Genomic DNA, 25677 nt, shown 5'->3' on the forward strand with positions numbered 1-25677 from the left:
GCTTTGGTGGAGTAAACCGAGAAGAGCGAGGGTTATAAAAAAAAGCGGCACGGGGATTTCAAGTCGGTGGGTTTCCTTCTTCCATGGGTTCTCCGTTACGGAGCAGCCCGTAAGGCGACGAAGACTACTACTGCACAAAACGCATCGAGCACGACGAGGATCCTATCCTCAGAAACCATCTTGCCCGACGATTCGGGAACCGTCTTTGGTGGTTCTTGGTGATTACCTGTTGGCAAACATTGGACGGGCGGTCCCTCGCTTGATATCGCTTGGTGGGTTCTTACTCCGCCTTTGGCCTCGGTTATAAGTCGTCTGCTGCATAGTCCCCAGTTGGGACCTGATCCCTGGTTGCCCGCGTACTAATTTGGTCCTCCCTCATCTCCTTCTTTGTTGATACTTGACCGAATTTGAGAATTGCGGAGGGGCAAGCGACGTCCCTCTTGAGCCTTCAGGCCTGGTTGTCGACAATATCGTACTGGGCTGCGCCTCAGTAGAAAGGGGGCGTTGAATTGAAGTCTTGGAATAGAACGCTGGCGGCAATAGCCGTGGGTTTGATGCATTCCCTATTGCTTATCTAACATGTTCTCTCACTTGATGAATGCAGAGAGAGCTCGACACGCAGCATGTTGTTATACCCACCCATGGAGCCGCGCCCATTGCACAAGATTAAGCCAGCCATCTCAGGTATTCCCGAGAACATCGACTGCTACCATCTCAAAGGACGTTTGGGGTATATTTCGGATGAGGACTGTGACCAATCACGATTCACTCCATCTGCTACCGATGCTCTTCCACTCCATCAAGCAGAGGGGCTCCCTCCCGCTAGCCACATCGCGATCCCGCTTAACTCCCACCCGCCCGGATAAAGCACTGCTGATCTGAGCAGATCTTGCGCTGAACGTGCACTGACGATGTCTTTGCGGCGACGATCGCGGTACTGCACAAACCCTCTTCACGAGTGAGCCCGCCGTTTAAGCGTCTAGATCACGCTGTCCGGCGGGGTTTGTGTGCTCACCTAGGAAATCCCCCCCCCTGGCCACGGCATTGCTCCAAGTGTGGACTGTTTTAAGCATCGGTCGGCTTTTTGCCTCAATTTGAGCTGTCCTTAACGTTGCGTAGCATTCTCGTGTACGCTCGCTGCTGTAATTGTCCCAGTTGCCGGCAACGGTGAGGCTGTCGGTGAGTGTCCGTTTTGTATTCGTTCTATGTCCAGTACCCCCGTGCCCCAAGTACACCACGTTCACTATGATGATAGTTGGTTATCACACTACATTCACTCTCACGAATAAAATAATTCGAATTCCAGTAGTTGAGATTATCATCGGGGTTTTTTTTTGTCTCAACAAAGAGCAAGATAATAACCAGGCTTGGAAAATCCAGCGGAACTAAGCCTCCAGTTTCAACTCTTTACGACATGAATTGCAGATAATACGATTAAAATAGATTAATTGAGTACAGCTAGTAATACAATACTATTCATTGATCAGACAGCACGCCTGTTTACCTCATCAGCGGCAGAGAGCCTTACAGGCGCCTCAACACTGTGAGACGAGTGCGCCGCATTGCTCACTGATCCGTCGTTACTAAGTCCAGATTGACCCCGGGGATAGGCCCCCCCGGTAGCTCTGTCTCCGCTGTGCGAGACATTGTGAGAATAGTCGTGCGTGTTGCTGGCCGATCCGTCGGAGCTGACTCCAGACTGGCCCCGGGAGTAGTCCTCGCCGGTGGTCCCGTCTCTGCTGTGCGAGGCGTTGCGGGAAGATTCATGCGTGTAGTTCCCGTCCGAATCGCCACCAATATTCTGCTTGGCCTGGCCAAAAACCGATCCGAGGGAACCCCGCGCACTCTCGAGCGCGTTCGCGCCGGCCTGCTGCAGGCCTCCGACCTGCTCACCGGCGTAGCGAGACGCATCGGCCGTATTGTCACGGGCCTTGGACGACAAGTCGGCGGCAGTCTGCTGACCACCCTGCGCCGCGTTCGAGATATTCGCGCCGGCGTTCTTGGTACCCTGGGCGGCAGCCCCGGAGAGGTTGGAAGCATTGTCCCTAGCCCTCGCGGACAAATCGGCGGCGGTCTGCTTTCCGTTCTGCGCCGTGTTCGACGCCGTCCTTCCGGCGTCGTAGGCAGCCTGCTGCGCCTTGGAAGACAGCTCGGAGGCCTTGACCTGGCTGGTGTGCGCGAGGTCCTTCCCCATCTCTCCGGTGGTGTTGGCAATCTCTTGAGCACGCACAGTGGCATCATGGGCCACCTTGCGGCCCTGAGGCGAGTTGACAAGAGGGGCGATGAAGACCGAGGTCAAGGCCAGGACGGCCAGCCAGAATGGGGCGAGGAACTGCATCAGCACGTAGATTGCACCGAACCCAATAAAGGCCTGCGGATACGGATATCAAAGTCAGTCCAAGAACTTCATTGCACAGAACACGCCGACTCGTTGGCAAGTACTCGGGGTGGAAGCTACTTACGGCGAAAGTCTTCTCAAGGTCTTGGCCGTAGATGATCTTCTGAGCTTGAATCGCGCCCGACTGGATAAGATCGTGGACATCTTTCAGCGTGGCGTTGAGAGTCGACTCGGGCACCGTCTTATATTTCTTGGGGCGAAGACGAGTGGAAATAGAATCGGAGCTGAAGGACCGGCTGGCGAACTCGGTCGCGGACACGACTCCGAGAGTAGTCATTCCGGCCTTGAGCGCCCATTGAGTGAAGGGCAGGTAGTGTGCCCCGAACAGAATGCCCAAGGCGCCCAGGTATGTTCCCAGCGTGCGAAGCGGATCCTCCCACTGCAAAATGGTTTTAGCAATCGGGACATTTCAAGACTTGATGAGCATACTCACGCTGATGTAGTGGTAGAGGCTGTCTTGGTGAGCTGTTTCATCGTTGGTGTGAGTAACATATCATTTCTGGTATTTGTCCATGAGAAACCTACCAAGAACCTGCTTCAATGGGCCATCCTGTACAGGAGTAGGGTTCGATCTCTCCTGCAGAGCACGTTGGATCGTTGAGGTAACTAGAGGTGATTGTCAATACGACGACTGCGATTCACTTTTCCAGCTTGACGAACTCACTTTGATCGGTGTTGTGATCGCCTCCGTCGCTGTGTACGACGACAACAGACGGTTCACCCATGGTGATGGCTTGTTCGTGATGGGTTGGTTAGGCGGACTAATTGGTCTCCAACAGCGAAGTTGGATGGCTTCAATAGGGACTTCAGATGCGTTGTGTAGAGAAAGGCTCAACTGTTCTTCACGTCGTTGTTAATAAGAAAGAGGTAGACATGAAGAACTTGACTAAATAGCAAAGGGCCCGAGGACACTGTCCACATCAACACGAACCAATGTTTCTTTCGGCCCCCTGCCGTTGGACATTGCATCATGTTGACGCAGCGACACAGGGTGAGGTGAGGAGGGGAACGATGACATCGCTCGGCGGTCATAATAGATTCCCCGTTTCTTCGCGGCCCAAAAGCCCAGATACATGCCTAGCTTGCTTGCTTGCTGCTGCTACTGCTCTTTTTTTTTCTTTCTCCCGCTGCCGCGTTGCGATGACGAGGAGGCGGGAATGCGGCACTTGGGCGCACGCGGGGGCACGGCATATGAGCACACGAGCACGGAATACGCATTTGGATTCACGTCGACTTTTTACTGCCCAAAATACGTTTCATCAGATCATTCATGTCTCATGATGTGCGCAGGGGTGGCGATACCGTTTTGCGGTTCGTACGTCATCCGGCCTTGGGTGGTGCATTCCACCCGAGAGTCTGGGCCCTCGAAAGGGGCCAGGCTTTCTCTGGCGGGGGATCGACACGCAAGCCACTTTGAGCCACGAATTGGGATTTTGTGACGAGGGACGCGATCAAGAGAGGTTGTCCTAGGAATTCTGCTCGAACCCCATGGTCCATGGGGGGCGATTCGTCATCATCGAGGCATCCACCCACGAACCCATTGTCAGACTGTCAAGCCGGGGAAAGGGGGGCTGTCACGGTCCGGCCCGCCGCGCAAAACATTACATGCGGGCTGTGTCTTCGTCAAGCCAAAACTGGATCGTTCCAGGCTTTGCTGACGCCAGTAGCTAGGAGATTATGCTCCGGACCAGCACCTCCTCGCTAGTAGTGAGCGTCTGCAGTGTTAGTCAACCTTGTGGGTGACTTCCGCTTGAGCTTTTCCATGCACCTCTGTGATGGAACCTGTGATTTTTCACCAATCGGAATATACGTCTGGAAGTCCCAAGTACGTGGGTGTTGATGGATGATTGATTTCTTTGCGTCCTCCCAGGGAGTTGCAAAGGTACCTGCAGCAAGCTTTTCCCAGGACCAAAAACCTGTCGCCACACATTGACACAGACAGCCAATGGACAGCCTTTATCAAGTAGTCGTACACTCATGCCGGTAAGAAGCATGCGACGCCCAATTTGGCTATATGGTCATTGGCACACCTTCGACTAAGGCTAGCAACAGCAGGCTCTTTGGCGGGAAGCGGCATGCCCCTTTCCAGAGCCTGTCTGCAACAACCCACCATTATTGTAAACATGCCAAAATAGTGTATCTGCAGAAACCAAATGTTAGGGAATGGCAGCAGTGAACATTCCAAGTCGGTGAGTGGGTGGGTGGAAGTTGAGGGACGTTGGATTAGAAGAAATAGAGTTTCGCTTCCATGGAAATCGTTGATCGATATATTATTACAGTGCCCACCGGCGCAGCCCACCCCGGCGCCCCCAACGACTGGTTTAAACCCCTAAATTAATTACATTCAAGGGCGCCTAAGAGGCTATGGCAGCCTCGAGCCTTCGGGCTAAACCCCCTGAGAACTTCGGCAGCCTGCAGAGAGCCTATACTGTTTCCTTTGCAGTCCGAGCAGCCCTGCTCCAGTGGGATAGAAATCGACTCCACGCATGCGATGGCACATTCTTCCAAACGGCCTTGATAAAAGGCAGTGTTATGAGCAGAGCCGGCGAAGAATGATTTATCTAGTACAGCACGCACGACTTTGATTTCTGACTTTTCAATAGCTAACTCGGTTCTATACCGGCATAGCAAACAAAACACTCACTGGTGAGGCCCAAAAAAAAAGGGGGGGGAGAATAAGAAAAAAAGACAAACTAGTGACCTTGCCAGATACAATGGCCATTCGAACAGATCTGCGCGTCGTCGCGTAAGACCGACCTCCCAAGTTCTGTTCTTGGGTTCTTCTGTAGATAATCCACCGTGTACCCGCTGCGCGGCGGAGGACGCCCAAAGCCTCTTGATGGCGGTTCTCTCCTAGTGGCACCGTGCCTGCAAGGACGGCGCAGGAAGCCGCTTGGGAAAATGTGCCGAAACCGTTGTTACCAGTCGTCCGACACTTTTAACCAAGACTAAGAGCATAAGGGTCCTGAGATTGCTAAGTCGGACGCTTGTGCGGCTGCCGAAACCATCCCCAGAAGCTCAACTGGGAACACCACGCAGACTCCCAAGACGGCAGACATGGCGAATCGTCTCGAGCAGATACTCGAGGCACCCAGAGAGAGCAAGTATTACCTTGCGCCAAGTTGAGGAATTCTTGTGACTTGTATGGAGAATCGCGAGTTTAGGCCGCAGATTTAGACGCCAAAAGAAGACGGCCGCGCCGACCCCTCGAAGGGACTAGGGGACACTGACGAGTATGAGGACTCTGAGTAAGGCGCTCGGTGGGGGGAGTCTCTGGAGACATCGCTAATGACGAGAATGCGGGAGATACCGAGTAGGAGACTTCTGCTACGCTGTGCTGATGATATTAGATGTTGAGCGAAGCAGGCCGAAGTATACGTATTGAGCCTAAGAAAGGGGCGTAGGGTTGGACGAGGCTCAATTCGGCCCTGTAAGGGTAGGTCCTCGATGGTATGGTATTTTATGGATGGATCATCTGGCTAGGGCCCCATGGGCAGGTGTGATATAACACATGCTGATGAATCATCCTGCTTGTGGCTGTTATGACAAGCCCTTCTCAGATTGTAGTTGGGATTGAACAACCGGTGGTTTGAGGCTCTCAAGAGAAGGAGGCCCCTATGTCGACCGTCGAGGGCCTTGAGGAGAGGGCTCCGTGGAGCCACCGGTGCCCTCGTGTTCTTCTCAATCCTGACTTGATATCCCAAATAGGTCCTTGGAGGGCTCTCGTAACTTTGAAAGCCTTACATCCATAACTTCGATTACCCTCAACCTCCGTGGCTCAGTGACACCCTTCTAGGCTCGTGACAGTCACTTGTCAAACGTCGCGAGAGCTCGCACAGCGTTGTATAATACATATGATCTAGGGGAGTCTAACATAGAACACTGATGAATTTAGTTTTCACTTCTGAAAAGCTTTCCAAGCCTGATAATAGTCCGTCAGCGTCCCGTCAAGCGGTCGATACGTAAGGCCCAGTTCTGTGGAACTTCGACTGTTGTCCACCATGAAGCTGACCCCTAGGTTCCTCGAAATCCATTGTTGCGTCAGGCCGAACAGAGGCCCGACTACGCGCACAAGAAAATCGGGCAGCTGGTGATTCGGGACCAGGGTCGACTTGCTCAGTCTCCGAAAAAGCCGCGAGATGTCCACGAACGTGGCCATCTCCTTGGACGCCACAATGTACCGCCCCTTGGCCGACGGCACCTCTGCCGCCCTGATATGGGCTGCGGCCACGTCGCGCACGTCGACGGTGGCGAAGCTGAGGTTGGGTACGCCGAAGAACAGGTCCCCGCGCAGAAGCTCGTCGAGAAGAAACAGGCTGCCCGAGTCGGAGCCCTTGGATAGCGGCGGGCCGATGACCAGCCCCGGGCAGATGACGACCAAGTCCCATCGGTCTTGTCGCTTTGCGATTGCCCAGGCCTCCTTTTCTGCCAGCACTTTGGAGTAGTGGTAGGGGTTGTGCGTCACTGTGCTGGTCTCGTTGAAGTATCCCTCGGACAGGATCCCTGCCATCTGATCTTGGACGTCGGCGTAATCGCCGAATATGGCACCGACTGAGGTTTCGGTTGAACATCAGTAAAAAAAAAAAAAAAGGAAAGCTTAATCCGGAGCAGGATCTTTCCCAGTTTGATGCTGTTGGTATTTGTTTGGGATGAACTTACTCGTTGATGTGAGCACAACTCGCTCGACAGCTTCAGTTTCCCCGACGGTCGCCAACACGTTCTGGGTCCCCTTCAGCGCCGGCTCGACGCATTCCTTCTGGCCATCCTTGATCTTCTCCGCCATCAAGAAAGGCGACGCGACGTGGTGGACTACCGAGCAACCCTGCATGGCCTCTTTGAACGAGCCCCATTCGAGCAGGTCGGCCTCGAAAAGCCTCAGCTGGCCGGCCGGGTATTTCTCTTGCAGCGTCTTGAGCGAGTCGACTTTTTTGGCATTGCCGAGGCTACGCACTGTTGTATGTACACGAAGACCTCTTTGCAGCAGGTCGTTGACGAGGTGCTGCGCGATGAAGCCGCTGCCGCCGGTGACGAGGTGAGTCTGAGCGACAGTCATGCTGTGGGAAGAAGTTGGAGATTTCCCGAGGTTTGTGCCTCGAGTGTCTTCTTGTACAGGTTGACTGAATGCTCTGGACCGGAATTGGAACTGGTATCACGCACGTGGTGTTCGCGACGAAACCACGAATGTTCCGTATTAGGGGTATGTGCCACCTTTAAGATAATCAGTTTGCCCGTCGGCAACCCGCGGAATGCTAGGCCAAACCAAAATGGAGCACAAACCTCCCCCCCTCCCCCCGAAATGTCATCCGCACTCTAACCCCTTACGGAGCCAGCCACGAATCTCTATGACGGTGTCGTGTGCACTTAGATCTAGGCATCATTAATTACAAATCTCAAGTTCAAGCGAACAGTGTTCGGGGATGCCTTGAAATCAAAACCTCCATTAGATCCCCACACCGTAACCTCTGTTATCGTTTTGATGCCAAGGTTCTCTTTATGCTGGATAAGCATCCAGGCTGTTCCAGCACCATGGGTACTTCCGAGAAGCGCATGACCCGGCCGACTATCCATCTTGAATACTGCTCGTTTATCCCAGCCAGGAACCCGATCATAGTTCTCATCTTTCAACGCGCGCATCGCTATATCAAAGGTAGGTTTGTAGCTAATGCCAGCGCGGAAGACGACCTTGAGGGTTTTAGGACTTATTCGTTTATATTCGCACGCGCTTAGCCACTGGAAATAGGCAATGTCTGACAGCGTGTCCAAGTCGGGGACGTCTCCTTTGCCGTTCTTGGCCACTTCGTAGCGAGGACTGTAGTTGACGTCGAAAATGAACGCGCCCGAGGGTGGATTCGCCACGTTTTTGTATGATCCTTCTGACGGCTAGAACACGAAAAAGAAGTTAGCACATTCCTGCATACTCTTTTTACAGAAAATGAGACGACAGCTCAAGCTCAAAGTCACTTACCTGTCCTACTCGCAACCACCACCACTTCCGAAACGTCTTGTCTTGGACAAAATGGTACACACCGGTATGTTCTTCATCTACCCGATACTCCGGGTCTGCAAATGCCTCGTCCAATAGTTGCCCATAGCCAGGAAAGCCAGGTAATCGTTCCGTATCTCCATCCAAGTTTGTTTCGTATGGGTACCAAGTTATGTAAGGGGTCCATCCCCACGTAACCAGGCTTTCCGGGTCCTGGAAGGGACTGATAATAGAAGCTCCGCCATTCCGCTCTGCAGCTTCTGCGTTCCCTACTGGGAGAAGCGTCATAAGATACTCCCCCTTCTTTACGCGGCCATCGTAATCGTTGGAAAAGGTGGGGTACTTTGCTCTCGCTCGCTTGGCGAGGGCTTCGTCGGCAGCTTTAGTTGCTGTTGTAGGAGATGCGCCGACTAGTAAGACTTGGAGCAGCAGAGACAAAAGCAAAAAGCGTGAGTTCCAAGGTTTGAAAGAGTGAAAAGTTTTAGCCATTATTAAGAATAACTACTAACAACTGGTAGACGAAAGGCGAGACGCGCGGAACATACAGCGTTCCGCGCGCATGAGCAGCCTTGTCACCTTAAGTAGGTAAGAAAGACAAGCAAAAATGGACTTGAATTATTTTAGGGAGCGGGACAACCCTTGAGAGATGTTGTGATAGGTGCAAACACCCTATACAAGCCAAAATTGCTGCACTGCAATTGTGGATCTACCTTTGCGCTATTGTTACAGTTATAAGCCTAGCCCTCCTAACGCTGAGCTGTGCTTGAATGATTAAAGGTGTGGTAATGCTTCTGACAGTGAATCCGAGCACCTGGTGTTCGAAATAGGCAAAAAGGTTTTTAGATTTCGGCGAGATATACCTAATTGGAAGGTTGCTAAAATTGGGCAAGTGCCTTGGAAGTTTGTTAGATTAACGCAATTGAGAAATTAGCTGTTGGAACAAGCAGGTAAATGACTTGTTAAAGGAGCATCGACAAGTAAAGTGCTTGATAACTTTGATAGACTATTGTGGTTAACAAGTTGGCTGTTAGACAACTTGAGCTGTCAGCCTGATTTTCCTAGGGGGAGTTGTCATAGCGTCAGCAACTAGGACAACAGGGCGGTTGTGACAAGCAGAGTGGTGAGGCGTGGTACATCAAGAGCATTAGTCGTCTTGAAGTTCTGTACCCTTCGGCACAAGTCCTGCAATTAATTAGCTGTGCCTGTGTGCCTGTGTATGCCCACAGCTATATCACCAATCCTGATAACCTGACAACGCCCCCCACTGCTTACCTGGTAAAGTACTAAGATTGTGCGGTCAGGCCTGTGTAAAGCCCGGCAAAACCTGCGCCACGTCCCTGTTTATGCAGATTTACTTTTGACTGACCTAGGCACATAGGCAGGTGCTTATATACGATAATATTGTATCGTAAAAGTAGAAGCACAATTGCAAAGGCAGCAATTGCGCCAATATGTTACGGACAACTGTGCCTCCACACCCTGAAGTTCTCGAAGGCGGCATTCTCCATGCCGGTTAACTTTGTTGCATCCGATCATTAAGGACAGATTTACAACTTTGGGGGTTTCCACCTCTAGGCTGATGTCTGAAAACCAAGTCGCGCACGCTGCGATCTGGTGCTGTAATCCGCATAGTGTTTTGTATGACTCGGAAGTTGATGAGCTGCCCACAAGTGGTCTATCCGCTCAACTCTGACGTTGTTCACTTGCAAGGCATAGATGAGTCCACATCGGCAGCTTTGAGGGCATTGCATCCCTGTTACAACAACCGATTCTCTTTACAAAGCAAAAAAAAAAAGTAAAAACCCGATGTTTTAGAACCTCACACTGACAGTAGTCGTAGGCTTTGGCAGGACTGCTCTGCGTTCCCATGTTGATGTCGAGAAGTAGGGTACAGTACCTAATAACAAAACTGTTCAAGTAGTTATTTAGTCACAGTAAGCGTCTTGTCCTCTTATCTAGTAAGGGCAAAATGTGATGCCTACAGGATGAACATCGAGTATCAGCACACACTCCGCACTGTTTCCCATGAACTCTTGTGGCTCTTCGGAAATGCACCATTAATGCGCCTATGGCAAATGCTGACTTTTTGACTTACTGAAAACCACGCTTGAGCATGGCCACGAACACCTGCGAACCTTTGCTGGAAGCGAGGTACCCTTTGGGCACGCCTGTGAGTCACCGCGAAGGGCTCACAAGGGTTGCGGAGATGGCTTCGTTCAAGTAGGTGGTTATACAAGTCCCAGCGGAAGGAGGGTAGAACAATGTTGTCGTTCAGGTTGCGTAGGAAGCAGTTCTAACGAAAATGTCCAAGGAACAAGAGGAAGTTGACCCCTTTGCTATTGCGAACAAACAAAGGCGTAGTATTCGTCAAAATGGACTTGCCTACACTCGGAATCAAAAACACTGGCGCTTATAAAAGTGAGTTTCTCCGGGAATTTATCTCTGGCCCAGCTCATGGGATGTTCACTTGAGCCAAAGACTGTTATTCTACAAGTGATTAATAATCTTCCCAAGATCTAAGTGTATGCGCGCGATTTCTAACCACCTCATTTTATAAGGCTAGCTTTATTATGTAAGAATAAGTCTTAAGCGTCTATACCTAAAGCCTAAACGCCTATCCCTGATATCCTTATTAACCTGCTGCGTACAGCTATGCAAGCGTTATTCCAACAGAGACAAAACGAAGCGATAACGAGACATTTTGGTCGAAGAGACAGAGAACTGGCCATGAAATCTCACTTCATCTGAATGACAGTTGAGAATGGGGTTAAGAATGATGCTCGGAACAAACAGCCGGGCTACCGGTCGCCGCCGCTGAATGCCCCGTCGATGCCACCATCACCGGAGAATACTTCCCTCAATTGGGGAAACACACATGAGAAGAATCAGAAAACGGCAATGTGCTTATTGAAGGGTGTGAAATGAACGACTTCATCTTAGGGGTTTCGGCATAAGCTGTTACTAGGAGATAGATGCAACTCACAACGCGTTAGCCGCACTTAACAGAACTCATCGAAGGCGTTTGTAGGAGGACAATGATCGGTTAGACGGTACCTTTTATCAGGCTGCCATGGCATCAAATACTTACTTTGTGTCAGCCCACCCCAAGGGAAAACATCCCTAATGAAAGGGGGGCAACACCGAATAATCTGGTTAACTCGTATATGTAAACAGAACTTTCATCTTGGATATATCAACACGACGAACTCCGAATGAGGATCATTTCATTCTCCGAAGACGCAACAAACTTGATGAGATTTAAATGCATCAGAACGAGTGGAACTTTACCAGACATTCGACTTTCGGACTGTATGCTTGCTCATCGCTACTTCTGCCACCACCCGCCGTCCTCTCCCTCACCCGCCTTGACCTCGGTGACGACGCTCTTGCTCTTTCTGAAAGGATCGATTTGATTCGCTATGAACTCGTCGCGGTATAGGCCCTCGCCCCCGCGGTTGTCCTGGCGGAGGCTCGCCTCGCTGCCGACCCTGGACCTCCGCCCCTCCTCCGCGCCGACGTCGTCGTCGAGCTCGACGCTCTCGAGCCTCCGGACCTCGCGCGTGACCTCGACCTCCTTGGTGACGAAGATGCCGGGGAACCGCTGCCGCAGGACAGGCCAGAAGATGGGGACGCTGCTGGCGATCATGGCGACGTCGACCTCGACGGCGGAAAGGACGATGCTGATGGGCGCGTACCAGGGGAAGTCGAGCGTGGGGTAGGTGGCGCTGCGGTGTTGCAGGATGGTGACGAAACGGGCCACGGAGATGCCGTTGACACTGCAAAGGGGGGAAAGTTGGTTCTGTCGTTAGCTCATGGGCCCGACGGGACAGACTCGCGAGGATGGGGACGGACGTACGCGATGCCGATGGCAAGAAGTGCAAGCAGACCCAGTTTGGACTTGAATGGCACGTTGGTCCTGAAATAGATGGGGATCGGGATCGCAAGGACGAGCAGGTCCAGCGCGACGTTGATGGCGGAATGGCTTTCGTACGTGGCCGAGAAGATCTCGGGGGTGAGGGATCCGTAGGCCCAGCGGGTGGCCGGGACGGACCAGTCCCAGTAGGCCCTCACGGGGAGGCAGGGGACCCAGCCGAGAAAGGAGTAGGTGAGGGACCAAAGCGAAGTGAAAATGATGGTGAAGATGCAGAGCCGTCTGCTGAAGGACGGCTGATCGAATATGCGGAGGTACTGGAAGAGAAGCGAGATTTTGATGAAGGCGGTCGACAACACGTAAGAGGCGTTCGCCACGTAAAAGGTCTGGGGTCGCAGGACGATCGTGTTAGTTGGGAGGGCTTACGCGAGCTCCGACGCCCGGCTCTGGACACAAGATATGGGGGGGTGGTTTGGGCTCACCCGGAGGTAGTTCTGGACCTGGTCGGCGGACAAGTAGTATATGTGCTTGCCCATGCCAAACTCGGTTGCTGATATGAAAGAGTCAGCATCTCAGGGAAGATGCGAGGGGAGTCGAGCCATGGCTGTATTACCGACGCAGATCGCAACGGAACCCGCGGTTGTCAATAGCTGCAAGTTGGAGTTTTTCGAGTAAGTTGATGCCCCCCCCCCGTTCACTTGGACCTCGGAGGAGTTGGATGACGCACCGACGACAACATCACAAACACATCATCCCATCCCATAGACTGAACCACCTTGGCTCGCACATGAATGCGGTACGCGACGCACAGCCACGACAAAACCTGGTGATCTCTGTCAGTATATCTCCAAGTCGTGCCCCGGAGCGGAGGGGGGCGCGGGCGTCAAGGGCGCAAAGGCCGACTAACCGCGAAGCTGATGACGACGCCCAAGACGGTGCTCTGCTTATTCACCAACGGCTCCGGCTCGCCCGAGTTGTCGGCCGTTCCCAGCAGCTTGTGGATAGTCGCTCCGTCCATGGCCATGACCAAGAAGCCCAACCAGACATTCGTCTGGGTCCAAACTGAGAGGATGGGGGGCGGGGGTTCGAGGCGGTCGAAGGATATCGGGAGTCAGAGCAAAGAAGAAACGAAAAGAATCGAGAACAGAGCAAGCTCCATCCCTTCTCGAAGGGGGACAAAGAACGGAAGAAGAAGCGCAGGGTCTCTCAAGCACCCGACTCTTGAGGGGTGGAGGGGGGAGGAGGAGGAGGAGGAGGGACGAGGGACCCGTTCCGCAGATATGGTAGTTAATATAATTCTGCTCGGACGACCAGAGAGGGTCCGCAGCGTCTGCTTTCGTTGGTGCGTGTGCGTGTGTACGTGTTGCTATATGCCGTGAGAAGACTGATAAGACTGGAGATGATCAGTTGGGTTGTTGCAGGTACTGGATGCTGCTCCACAGTCCAAACCACACACATAATACGCCCCCCCCCCTCCTCCCCCTTCTTTCCAAGCAAGGATACTCTCGCAACCCAGTATCCGTATAATGGACGATGGATGGCCTTTACAGAGAAAAGTCAATCCGTAGGCAAGCATCGGGTTCGCTTGAAGCCCCGGCGGCCCACGAGGCCGTGCCGATCACTCGTGTCCAGTCTTCCTTGACGATGCCCGTGCGAATACAACTCCAACCGTCCATCGGTGTTGCAAGGCATTGCACTAGACATGTACGAAACAGTTCCCGGCAGGTTATTCATCCTCTTTCGTCCCAATGAAGAAAGCGACGACTTCCAGACAAACCGATGGAAAGGCCCTGGTCAGATTTGTGGAGTCTCCTGGTTTGTGCATGAGCTAGATCAACCACGTTGTCACCATTCCACAAACACGTGTAGTCCGCATCGAAGGGGGCGATCTGCTTAGTGTGTTTGTTGGTCCGGCAGGTCCAGAAAGCATGGGAGTCTAAGATCGTATATGGGAGTATCTGCGAAGTAGCCACGAGCGTGCTGGAGAATGGCCCGCAGACAGATCAGCTCAGCCCAGACCAGACCAGACCAGACAAGACAAGAAAAGACAAGAAAAGAATCCCCCCCCCCTTCCCCTTCCTCGCTTGCCTCGATCACGACGTCTGGGAAATGCGACGAGGGAAGATTGCAACCCCACGATCTCTCGGTTTCGAATTTTTAATGCCGAAGGGGGCGAGGATCGCCCACGCACCACTCCATATCCCGGCGCCCTCCCCCCCCCCCCCCCCCCCCCCCCCCCCCCCCTTGGCTCCGTGACGAGAGCTCGAGTCATTCACAGTGCACATCATTTGGGAGACCGCGCGTTTCAGCGAGCTTTTGGGCCCTAAGCTTCCTGTCTGCTTCGTCGATCCGCCATGTAATGATCAGTAGGGGAGCGTTCTACCGTGACATTGTCGCGTCTGTAACGATGGGTAACGTGATGGTGAGAATGCGCCGTCGGGTCTTCCGAAGCATGCTGTGAGCGTCGAGGGGCCTCTGCGAATACTGCTATTACTACTTCTACTCTGCCCGCCCGCCCCCGTCCCCCCCCGGTCGAGCTACCAGGCGAGTCAAGTTTAGGACTACAATTTCTCGCTTTAGACCCCCATACATGGGGGGGGGGGGGTTGTATCTTCCCACATCACCAGTCGCCATGGATGGGGAGAGGGAGGGTATGGTCCTCTGCCGCGTTACCGAGCAGGTTCGTAAGCCGGAAGTCATCGTCCTCTCGGTCGCCACGGGTCAGTTCGTGCCATCCAGATCGTGCGAACGATTGAGGAGGAGACCGATTGTGGAGATTGCGCCCTCCTAGATCGACGGCGCGCCGCAAGCAAGCCAACAACGGTTTCCGGGGTCAAGGCCGGGGGCCTGCTCGCTCGTATCTCGTACAAGTCTGCTGATGCTCAAATATTTGGCCCAAGGGGGGAAGGGGGCGAGGGCAGCGCGACATGGTGATGCGAACATCTTTAGAGCAGCCCAGCCCAGCCCCCACGGCGGCGTGTTTCGTCATCTGGTCTGCACGTGTGCGGTGAAAGCAATCTTACATCTCCCAGTCCAGGGGCCCGCGAAGCTCGGCAATCTAGATAATGTGCTCTAGTGAAAGTAGAGGAATCACCCCCAAAAACATCTAGTGAGATGATCCGGTGAGCAGAAAAATGCCAAGGTAACGCCAAATGCTCGAGTCGCTCGCCAAACGTCATCGTACGACTCAACGGGCGGGCAGCCTGGGCAGTTATTCTCCGAAGGGGTTTGACTCGAACGGTGTGGCTATGTATCCGCTTGCTCCATCACCGCCCAGAATCGATATTGCGATCAATCTCATAAATTGTTTGCTCGTCACCTCTTTGACGGGGGGGGCCGGCGTCAAAGGGAAGATTCGCCGAAGCTCCCCTCCACCCCCCGTCCTCCCTTGCTCACCGCGGTGACGGAAACTCGCGAGCCTCCATCAGAAACACTTGCTTGATCGGACACTCAGTCCCTCAGACGAACTCCAGCCCACCCGTAGAAGCTCGGGCTCACTGTTCGGACGGTTTGACAGCTGCTGCCCGCCTGCCCTTGTCACGTCAACCCGAGTCAAAAAAATAAAAAAAAATAAGAAAAATAAAAAAAAGAAGACTGCGCGGAAAGTGGGCGCGCGGACTATCATGGAACATGACACGAGCCTTGACGAGGAGAATCCACGACGGACTAGGGTGGAAATGTCTGGTGTGCCGCGCTGCCGCATTCTATCCGCGGGAGACGATTACAATACCTGGCGGACCAAACTCTTCGGAGGAGGAAGGTATCCGGGTCGGGATAGGTGAGTTCTGGTGAATGATGCCCTCACGACAAACCAGCTGTTCAGCATCCCCCCGACTGAAGCGTAGCTTAACAAATAGGGGACAAATGTTTCCCAGTCGTGGCAACACGTCGGCGTCGTAGAATCCCTAGAATCCCCTCCGTCAACTCGTTTTGGCTTACCCATCGATCTCCAATGATTCGTTTGCCGTCTTGCCGGGTAGCTCGGAGTCTTGCCAATGGAAACCGACGGATTCTCCCCGTGATGATCAAAAGTCCACGAGTAATGAACCTCCCCCCGGCCCTTGACTCTGACCAGCAGGGTATCATTGGTTCATTACGCCTCCCCCCCCCCCCCAAATCAACCTCCGCTTGACCTTTCTAAAGACGGGCTGCTGTCAGAAGGATCCAACCTGCTTGGCCCGTTGTCTCACCACACAACCTTAACTCAACGCTTGACCTTGTCGCCTTCTTCGCGTCTTCGGCGAGAACCATTAATATTGCTCCGCAAACGTGCCAGCATTTGCCGCCAGCCCCGCGTTGAACAAGATATTCTTTCCGGAACCCATTCGCATCAGTTGCTTTGACTGGGCGACACGCGGGTCTGAATACCACCAGCAAGAGCTCATCTTATCGAAACAGGCGGGAAATACCCGTTTGAATAAATAAAGTGAATGTCGACTTCTCGTTGACACTGAGGCCTGCAGAATGATAGCAAGACATCGATGTGGAATGGCAGCCATATACATGTCTCCCCCCTCCCCCTGCCCTCTGAGAACATTGAGATCGAATGGCTCACCAACGAGAAGGACCACCAAGAGTCGCAAACTAAACCCCGTGGGCTGTGTGTCTATCCCTCGAACCCGCCAACATGCGATGCGCCGCTTTCCACAATGGGGTTAAAGGGGGCAGGCAGAGACAAACAACCCCCCCTCTTGGAACGAACTATACCTGTCCCCGAGTGAACTCCATGCGATCATTGAGCTGCCGTCACGAAGGAGTTGCTAACCCAAGACCTCCCAGTCCAAGGAAGAACACACCCCCCCGCCGCCGGACTCGACACCGCACGGCCTCCGGGCACACCGGCTCCCCGAGCCGGGCCTCTCTCCCGATGACAATCCCAACCCGCTCCGGCGCCGTTCCTCCATCCATACGCCCGCATCTTGCTCAACATTGACCTCGATCACCATCACTCAACACTCCACCCGCCACCACCCCCCCTAAAACCCCCCCTCGTCCGCCCCTTGATCCTTGGACAGTGGCACCCATCACGACCAACCCGAACGAGGACGCCGTCCCCCCCCCCTCTTCCCTTCATCCCCCAACGTCTTGCGTCTTTAGAACCCTGAACGAAAGTCCACTCCCTCGCAGCTCCCCCCCTCAGCAAAGCTACCTGTATCCGACCAGAAGCAGAAAGAGACCGAAGGGGGGGGCGGAGAGACATCAGGACCCTGTTGTGCGCTCTTTCGCAAGCCTGACTTCTTCGAGCCGTGGATCCCGCTTTCACAACAGGGATTGGGGGGGGGGGGGGGGAGGATCCAATATAGGACTAGGATAGAATTGATTCAATTACTTCGCTTTCCATGCCCCCGTCAACATCCAAAACCTGGCTGTTGCCAAAGAGGAGATAAGAGAGAACTCCAGACAAAAGATAGTCCCCCGTTCAAACGAGATAGTAGACCAGACCAAAACCGTAAACGCCGTCCTTTCCATTCTAGCTTTTCCAGTTGGCACGTTGTGAGACCATGAGAAGAACTCCACCTACCACCTACCACTCGCCGCCACCCACCACTCACCGCTCAATTAATCTCCCCTGTGATATATCCAACCTGCCGCCTCCCGTTGACGCCGGCCCCGGCGAGCTGGCTCGCGAGCTGGTTCTGCCCGTCGACGAGCCTCCTCTGCTCTGCCAGCCGCGCCCGGAAGCGCTCCTCCTGGTCCCGGTCCATCCGATCGACATCCTCACGCTCGGCGACACGGATCGCACTGAGGGCCTTGGCGTGGTCCACCTTCTCCGTCGCCATCTGCTTCTCCCACTCAAGCATCATGCCCTGCCGCGCCATTGTCACCTCGGACTCTGCCAGCTCCAGCGCGCGCGCGCGCGTGATGCTCGCCTCCGTCAGCGCCGCCTGGTGTTCGAGGTCCGCGCTGCGCTCGTTGCGCTTCCGCCGCATCGCCGCCGCGAAAAGGTCCTCCTCCGCCCGCGCCCGCTCGTTGAGCGCCACGAGCTCGTCCTGCTGCACCCGCTTGCGCCGCGAGTCCTCGAGCTCCGCCTGCGTCGACCAGATCTGCGCCTGCACCGTCGCGAGCTCCTGGTTCCGCGCGATCGAGAGCACGTGGTCCTCCTGCTCGAGGTTGATGCGGTCGAGCCGCGCCCGCCGGTTGCGCTCCTGCATCTCCACGTCCTCGGGCATGCCGACCGCGCCCTCGGGCTGCGGGCCCATGTTGGCGTAGTACACGTCATCAGCGCGGTTGGCCCGGAGCAGCTTGATGAGCGCCTCTTTGTGGTCCGACTTGGGGAGCACGTGTGTCACGTACATGGTCGGGGAGTACGTCATCTTGCCGTCCGAGAAGTGGTTGAACTTCTTGTTGATGTGCTTCCACATGCCCGCCTTGAGGAGCGTGCGGCTGGTGACGACGGGATCGCGGGATTCCAGCGCGAGCAGGAGCACCGACTTACCCTCGGACCGGAGCGTGATGTCGGAGCCGGCCTCGATGAGGAAGTTGATGACCCGTTCCATCAACTTCTGGCGCGCCGCCGTGAGCTCGCCCGAATCTGCGCAGTGCCGGCACAGCTCGCCCAGCGCGCTCCGACCCTCGTGAAGCGTGCTGGGGAAGTCGGGCTCGTGTCCGTACTGCACCAGGACCTGACAGGCTGCCAGGTTGAGTTCGCGCGCCGAGTTGTGCAGTGAACCGTCGTTCCGCGAAGCCCCGGCGGCCAGGAGGTTCGACATCATCTTGATGGCCGTATCCCCTCCAATCTCGGTCGACAGCGTCAGCGGAGTGTTCCCCTTCACGTCACACACATCCACCTCGGCGCCCTCCAGCAGGAGCATCTTGACGACGTCCGGCCGACGGTTGCGGATCGCCAGCATGAGGGGGGTGCTCTGCGATAACCGCGTTTCGAAGTTGACCTTGGCGCCCGTCTCGATGAGCATCTGGATGATGCCGCTGCTGACCTTCTTCTGCGGCTGCAGCAGGGCCCACATCATGAGCGTGACGGGCTCCTCCTCGAGGTCCTCCATGACCTTGTACGGCATCATCTGGTCGTAGTAGTACCCGGCGTCCAGCAGGGCCTTGATGACCCGGATGGACCGCGGGTGCTGCTGCACGGCGAGGAACAGCAGGGGAATCGACTCGGGCGGCGTGTATATGACGTCCAGCCTCGTCTCGCCGTCGGCGTATTCGGTAAACATGTTGATTAGCTCCAATGCCTCGTCTTCCGAGGCGGGGTTGTCGAAGATGCGGTAGAAAGATCGCGATATCGACTCCGTGTTCGGCTTCTTCTCGAGTAGCCGCTTCACCAGGAAAGAGTTACAAGCGGCGGCGGCGGTCTGCAGCAGCTTTCCTTCGGCGTAGTTAACGTCGACCTTGTGGTCGAGGAGGATGTCGACGAACCCGTTCGCGAGTGCGAGGTTGTCGGGCTCGCTTTCAGACAGCGGCAGGTCAACGACCTGGGTGAGAACAGAGGAAAGGCCATCACCGTGGGCCCCCTTTTGTAGGAAGCTGTGCAAGATACTGAACCCGGCCTCCGTGAACCACTGATCGGTGTTCTCCGTCGTAAAGCCCTCCCTGATGGCTAGGTTGAGGTCCTCGGACAGGATCTTGGATTCCAACATGAAGGCGAGCGGTTTCACCAGTGCCCTTCTCGTAGCATCGACCAGGGTCTGACAGTCGTTGGCGATCGGGGACGCGCCGTATCGAAGTAGCTGCCGGATGATTTTGAGGTCGATCTCCTCCTCGTTGACGGCGTTGTTGAGCACGACGTGAAGGTCATCTGATACCGGAAGACCCGCTCGGAACAGCATATCGATCGTGGCGGAACGAGCCTCACGGCCGAGCTTCCAAGCGGCCCGCAGAGCCCTGTTGAGAGTTGACGGCGAAGGCTTATGTTGCTTCTTCTTGTTAGTCCCCACTGGTGAGGCATTCGACAACGGCGTACTCACCAGGCGCATGCCTGGGTCGGCCAGACCCAGCATCATTTTCAGACTGCCTAGGTAAGCGCTCCTCGTGGCCGCCCATATGGCCTCGCCCTTGTTGTAGTTCGGGTCCGCGCCCGCTTCCAGCAGGATCTTGACGAGGTCATCGCCATCTTCGCCAAACCGGACCGACGACGCCAGCTGTGCGTGGAGAGCCTCGCCATCGACCCCGAAAACCAGCAGCGGCTCCAGGATGGCGGCACGCGTCTTGAGGTTGCCTACCTCGGTTGCCGCCTGGAATCCCTTTTCGATCGTAGACTTCTTGGGTGTCGTGCCGCCACTTAGGAGCATGTTGAGAACATCGGCCGCACCCGAACGGCATGCTTCGACGATGGTTTCCTCGTCGATCTGAGCACCGTTGCTCACGAGAAGTTTGCCCAAGACCAGATCGCCGTCCGCCGCCGCAGCAAGAAGGGCATCGGAGAGAACAGACCCCGACGCGCCGTGGTGCAACAAAACCTCGCATATCGATGCCCTAGCCTCTCTGTTAGATAGCAGTGCAGCCTCGGCAAACGCGTTGTTCAGCATCGGAACCGGGTGCTTTCGCTGCAAAACGAGCTGCACAATGTCAGGGCGCTCCTTCTTCACTGCCGCGACAAGGGCCTCTCCGTCGCTCGTGTCCGCCTTGGCTGAAAGTGTGCGGAGCAAGGGGATGTCTTCCGTGTAAGTATTGATGGCAAAGCCTAAAGCCCTGTTGGCCTCGGCACTGGGTGCACCGGCGTCGAGGAGCTTCTGCGAGAACTCGAGCCGGTCCATCGGGTCGGCGATGCGCAGAGCATGGGGCAAAGCCGACGCCAGCGACGCCGGGCTCGGCCGGGCTGCAAACAGGAGATCGGTGATCTGCGTATCACTCGCGGCCACGGCGTGACAGAGGGCGGCGGCATTGTGGGAGTTGACGTCCGCACCCGCCCCGAGGAGGATCCTGACGATGGACAGCTGTCGGTGCTCGGGAAGCGTCTGGAGCAAGGCGTGGACCTCCTTGACGAGTACGTCATTGAACGGAGTTTTGTCTCTGGTCTTTTGCAATAATATCTGTAGTTTTTCCGTCTTGGTGTCTGAGAATATCAGCTGCCCAAACTCGTTGATGGCCCGGCTGACGGTGGCGGGCGTTGGTTTGCCGTGCGTTAGTAGTGTTTCTAGGACTGGAGGATCGTGACTGTGTATTGCTGCAAAAAATCCGTGAGCTTCAGCGTATTGGCATCAGTGACGAGACCACTTACCTGATGCCATGACGATGCCGTTGTCGACGTTGACATCGGCTTTATGGACTAGCAACACCTGCAGGAGCTTCAGATCTGCCGGGCGATAGTTAAGCGCGTTCAGCAATGCTTGAGACACCTTGGCCGAGTCGAGATCCGGCACCGACGCCAGTAACAGGGTTGCCATGTCCAACCTCGCCTTTGCATCCTGGGTCCCGATGATCCTGGGCAGCACGCTAGCAGCAGTCTGAGGCGTGACGTTCTTCTTTAGCAGCGCATTCAGAAGCCTCACGTCCTTTTGCGCCACCGCCGCGACCAACGCCGAGCCTTCGTTCGTGTTGATGTCGGTGTCGTACCTCAGGAACAATCCGATGAGATCCTCGTCCCGCAGTGGCGGCTCCTCGTCGATGGCTTCTTGCAGTGCGTCATGAACAATGGCACCGGTCAGGCCGCTCGTGAGGAAACACTCGACCATGCGATAGCGGTTTTGGCGAGACAACGTCTTGGTGAGAGGGAAGATCTGGGCCAGGGTCTCGCTGGACGGCTTGCTCATGAGCATCTCTTTCGTCATGGGCACGTCGCTCCTCATGACGGCGATCTGTAGAGCCAAACCGCCCTTGTGGTCGACGGATGCCGTTTGATGGCGGTCGTAGACCATCGACCTGGGCCCCTTTTTCACATCATGCTCGGAAATCGGCCGGCCGCCTGGGTATACAGGCGTGAGTAGTAGTTTTGCCGATTCAAGGTCGCCCGCTTCCGCCGCCTCAATGAGCATATCGTGTAGCGCGGTTCCACTTGCGCCTCTTCGTAATAGTAAGTCTAGTAACAAACGCCTGCTTTCCACTGCCATGTTCTTTGGAATGAGCTCAACACATTCCGAGGCATGCGTCGCACTGAGCTCCGATGTGCCGCTCAGTATTGTGTATGCAACATCTACTCGTCCGTTCTGAATCGCTTTCCTAATAGCCATGGCATCTTGGTACTCGATGGACACGCCGTACGAGACCAAAAGACCGACCATGTCGTGGAACTCGGCTGCTGCAGCGTGAATCAGGGCCATGGCGGGCGCGTCGCCGTCGGTCCCGGCACAGAGCAGCAACTCCGCGACAGCAAGCTTGTCTCTGGGGTTCATAGAAGGGTGGTCCAGCAACTGCGAGAAGGCCTCGTCCAGACCGGGGCGCTTCGGCGGGTGGTTGCCCATGATAATGGCGAGCGCGATGTCGTGGCGGCCCTGTCCGATGGCGACTTTGAGTGCTTCGGCTTGGTTGTAATCGCCATCAGCGTGGGACCGACTGAGCTGCAGGACGGTCTCCAGGCAACCAGCCTTTGTTGCGTCCACCATGCACTGGGAGAGCCAGGCAGTCGGCGGCCGGCCGTCGGATCGCAGAACCGTGCCGACGAGCTGGGCCTGGCCGCCCGACGCGCACGCTTGACGGAAGGCATCCTGGGCCTCGGTGCTGCGGGCTACGCCTGCGCCATAGCGGAGGAGGAGCTCGACGACCTCGACATTATCGGAGTGCATGGCTAGGGGTAGTGAGGCGTCGAGGGCGAAGGCGTCGGCGTGAGGCAGTAGCACGCGGATCATATCGGTCTGGCCGTTGTGGATGGCGTGCTGCAACAGCTTGCTGCGCTCGCCGAAGCTGTCGAGGCTCTTGCGGCGGGGCAAGATGCTGGTCTTGGCCTTTTGGGCCATGTTGAAGTCGCCGCCGGAGGAGACGAGCAGGGCGATAAGGGCCTCGGCGACGCCGGGGGATCCGCAGTCGGCGACATGCTTATCAAGGGCGTCGAAGACGAGCTTGTAGTCCCACGTCTTCTTCTTGGAGGTGAAGGCGCGGCGCAAGTTCGTGGTGGAGTCGGTGCGGCCGTGAGACATTTGCTTCCGCTTCAGCAGCTCCTCGGCCTTGAAGTCGTCCTCCGAGGTCCGGAAGCTTGGGGGGCTCTCAGGCCGGGTCAGCGGCGACGGAGACGGCGGGGGCTCGAGGCCCCATTCCTCGGCGAACTGGATGATGCGCCGCTGGCGGTCATCGTCGGTCGGCGGGATCGGCATCGGGGAGCCGGGGGGCGAGGACAGGAAGGGCGACAGTTTGGCGGTGGGACGGCAGCAAGCTGGCCGTATGAATCGGGGAAGGGAAAAGAAAGAGGGTGTAGGCAGCGAGCGAGCAGCCGGCGAGATGAGGTTGGAGCAGCGTCAGGCGAAGCAAAGCAAGGCAAGGCAAGGCTAGGCTAGGCGGAGGAAGAACAAACAAACAAGAGGGAAGGGGAGACGTGCGGCGCAGAGTTTCGTTTTCGTCTGAAGAGTGTGTTGCACGCTCAACGGCCGAGGGACGGCGGAAAAGACGGCCCAAGGACCGGTGGCGACGGTAAGGGAGGGAGAGAGAGGTGGGGGGGGGGGGGGGCTAAAGGGCATCAACTGAGGCGAGGACCAGCATCCAGGATGAACGAGGATGAAGGACAAGGTGCCGTGGCGTCCGGGGGAGAGGTGAGAAACAAGAGGGAGAGACGAGAAAGTCGACAGATGGGATGGTATGGTTCGTTGGTTTCTGTCGATGAAACAAGAGCTTATCTGTTTAGTTTAGGTCGTCGGGTATACGATGTAAGTTGTCGGCGTGCTACATTGAACAGACGGTCAAGAAAGCAAAAGCAACAGCAGCAACAACAGCAACCAGCCCGCCGTAGCTGTGTGGAAAGGAAGAAAAAGAAGGCGAAGAAAACGTCTAAGGCAAGATGTGGTTCCAGGTATCCCGAGGGTCGTCAAGACGAGTCGAGTCGAGTCGAGTCGAGTCAAGTCGTGGCGACAATGCGTCGTGTTTCAGCGGGGTGGAGTACCACGTCTCCGTCTGTTCGTCCCTGTCTTTTCTGTCCTCTTTTTTCCCCGTTGGTCCCTTGACGATGCGATGTTACAACGGGGGCTAGGCGAGTTTGACGGTTGACGGCTGTTGTTGTGGCCCCAGAGTCCAAGTGGTGGCTGAGGTTTAAGGTCGGACGAAGGCGGAGTCGTCTGTCTCTTGTACGATGTATTTGCCGATCCGAGAGAGAGAGAGGGTAGTCGTGATGATGCTACCCGAACCCTGTAGAGGTGAGCTTGGGACAACATCCGTAGCGCAGCGAGCAAAGCTTGGATAGCTAGCTGGGGTTATCCTCCTTACGAGTGGAGAGAGATGACAGACGGCGCGGGAAACACTGCGCAGTTGTCGGAGTCGACGGTGAAGGATAAACGGGAGAAGCGGAAGAACAGGACATTCGGGAGCCAGCGAGTTATGCGACAATGCGACAAGCCTTTGGCAGCCGGCCAGTCCCTTGCTCAAGCTTGTCGGTGACCGCTGATGGGCGGGGGGGAGAACTGCGCGTATCGGTGGTCAACCGAGAATCCCCAAGGAATGGATGATGGCCCATGGATGATGATGGCGAGGACGAGAGAGTGTGGCAGCGCTGTGGCAGGGCATACGCGGACACGAACGGCGATCCGTGGAGGCGCGTGTAAGAGGGAGTGTACTTGTACATCGTCGAGGTCAGTACGTACCGATGCAGATGCAGGTACAGGTACACGACCAGTGGCGAGGAATGGTGTGAGGCCCAAGTATCGGGACTTGTTGAATGCGGAGACTAGTCTCGTGTGGACCGTGGGCGCAGAGTAGAGCATTAAAAGTGTCCGAATGCCCTCACGAGCTAATTCGCCCATGCAGTATCCATAGTTAATCGTGTTGTCCAGAGGGCCAACCAACCCAGGCCGATATCATGCGTATACTTCATACACGAGGGAGGAGGAGTACGATATACAGTTATGTCTAGCTTGAGGTGAATCATGAACAATGCCTCGTTCGTCGCAGGCAACCTAGGGATCGTCCTGGCTGCGTACCATGTACGTACACGTATCTCGGTCGTTGGCAACCCAATCTCGTGGTACCGCCTCGTTAGAGACGCCGAGGAACGTCGTCCATCGCCCAGTTCGACGTGGCATGTGTCGTCCCAGGTGGGATGCCGAGAATGCCCAGAAATTCTTTTATAGTGCACTGTGTACGTGTACCTGTTGATGGGGGAGCGAACCCAAGACGGTAGGCCAACAAACCCCAATACCTGGAACTCTGGGGAAGGACGAGGACCAGCAACCGATTTTGGATGGATGGATGGATGATGAATGGTGGATGGTGGATGGCGGGGAAGAGAAGAGGGAGAAAATAAAAATAAAAAAGGACAAGAAAAGAACGGCCCCTGACCCCTGGTGCAAACAGTGTTCGGCCCAGAGACCTCCAGGTAAGGTAGGTACCTACTTA

At 55.4% G+C, this 25677-nt stretch overlaps 5 protein-coding genes across 5 annotated transcripts; all 5 read right to left on the reverse strand.

Moving 5' to 3' along the window:
- Positions 1-1410: 1410 nt before the first annotated feature.
- On the reverse strand, positions 1411-3624 carry CDEST_10838 (uncharacterized protein). The gene is made up of 6 exons (XM_062926994.1): positions 3330-3624; positions 3063-3238; positions 2924-3004; positions 2832-2863; positions 2463-2777; positions 1411-2371 (listed from the first exon to the last, which is right to left on the reverse strand). Exons 2-6 carry the CDS (start codon positions 3121-3123, stop codon positions 1484-1486), a joined length of 1377 nt encoding a protein of 458 aa, XP_062783045.1. The 5' UTR covers positions 3124-3238; positions 3330-3624; the 3' UTR covers positions 1411-1483.
- Positions 3625-6296: 2672 nt separating this feature from the next.
- CDEST_10839 (Putative NAD-dependent epimerase/dehydratase, NAD(P)-binding domain superfamily) lies at positions 6297-7451 on the reverse strand (the record flags this gene model as incomplete). Its single annotated transcript, XM_062926995.1, has 2 exons — positions 6297-6949; positions 7058-7451. The coding sequence occupies 2 exons, from the start codon at positions 7449-7451 to the stop codon at positions 6297-6299; spliced, it is 1047 nt and encodes a 348-aa protein (XP_062783046.1).
- A 295-nt stretch (positions 7452-7746) lies between these two features.
- CDEST_10840 (uncharacterized protein) lies at positions 7747-8870 on the reverse strand (the record flags this gene model as incomplete). The annotated part of the gene is made up of 2 exons (XM_062926996.1): positions 7747-8278; positions 8364-8870. The coding sequence occupies 2 exons, from the start codon at positions 8868-8870 to the stop codon at positions 7766-7768; spliced, it is 1020 nt and encodes a 339-aa protein (XP_062783047.1). The 3' UTR covers positions 7747-7765.
- Positions 8871-11568: 2698 nt separating this feature from the next.
- On the reverse strand, positions 11569-14136 carry CDEST_10841 (uncharacterized protein). Its single transcript, XM_062926997.1, has 6 exons — positions 13160-14136; positions 12980-13075; positions 12866-12902; positions 12735-12802; positions 12238-12638; positions 11569-12157 (listed from the first exon to the last, which is right to left on the reverse strand). The coding sequence occupies exons 1-6, from the start codon at positions 13274-13276 to the stop codon at positions 11707-11709; spliced, it is 1170 nt and encodes a 389-aa protein (XP_062783048.1). The 5' UTR covers positions 13277-14136; the 3' UTR covers positions 11569-11706.
- A 3671-nt stretch (positions 14137-17807) lies between these two features.
- CDEST_10842 (Putative ankyrin repeat-containing domain superfamily) lies at positions 17808-23453 on the reverse strand (the record flags this gene model as incomplete). Its single annotated transcript, XM_062926998.1, has 2 exons — positions 17808-21373; positions 21428-23453. The coding sequence occupies 2 exons, from the start codon at positions 23451-23453 to the stop codon at positions 17808-17810; spliced, it is 5592 nt and encodes a 1863-aa protein (XP_062783049.1).
- Positions 23454-25677: the final 2224 nt, after the last annotated feature.

Source organism: Colletotrichum destructivum, chromosome 7 (assembly GCF_034447905.1).
Source record: "Colletotrichum destructivum chromosome 7, complete sequence".
Taxonomy (NCBI): Eukaryota; Fungi; Ascomycota; class Sordariomycetes; order Glomerellales; family Glomerellaceae; genus Colletotrichum; species Colletotrichum destructivum.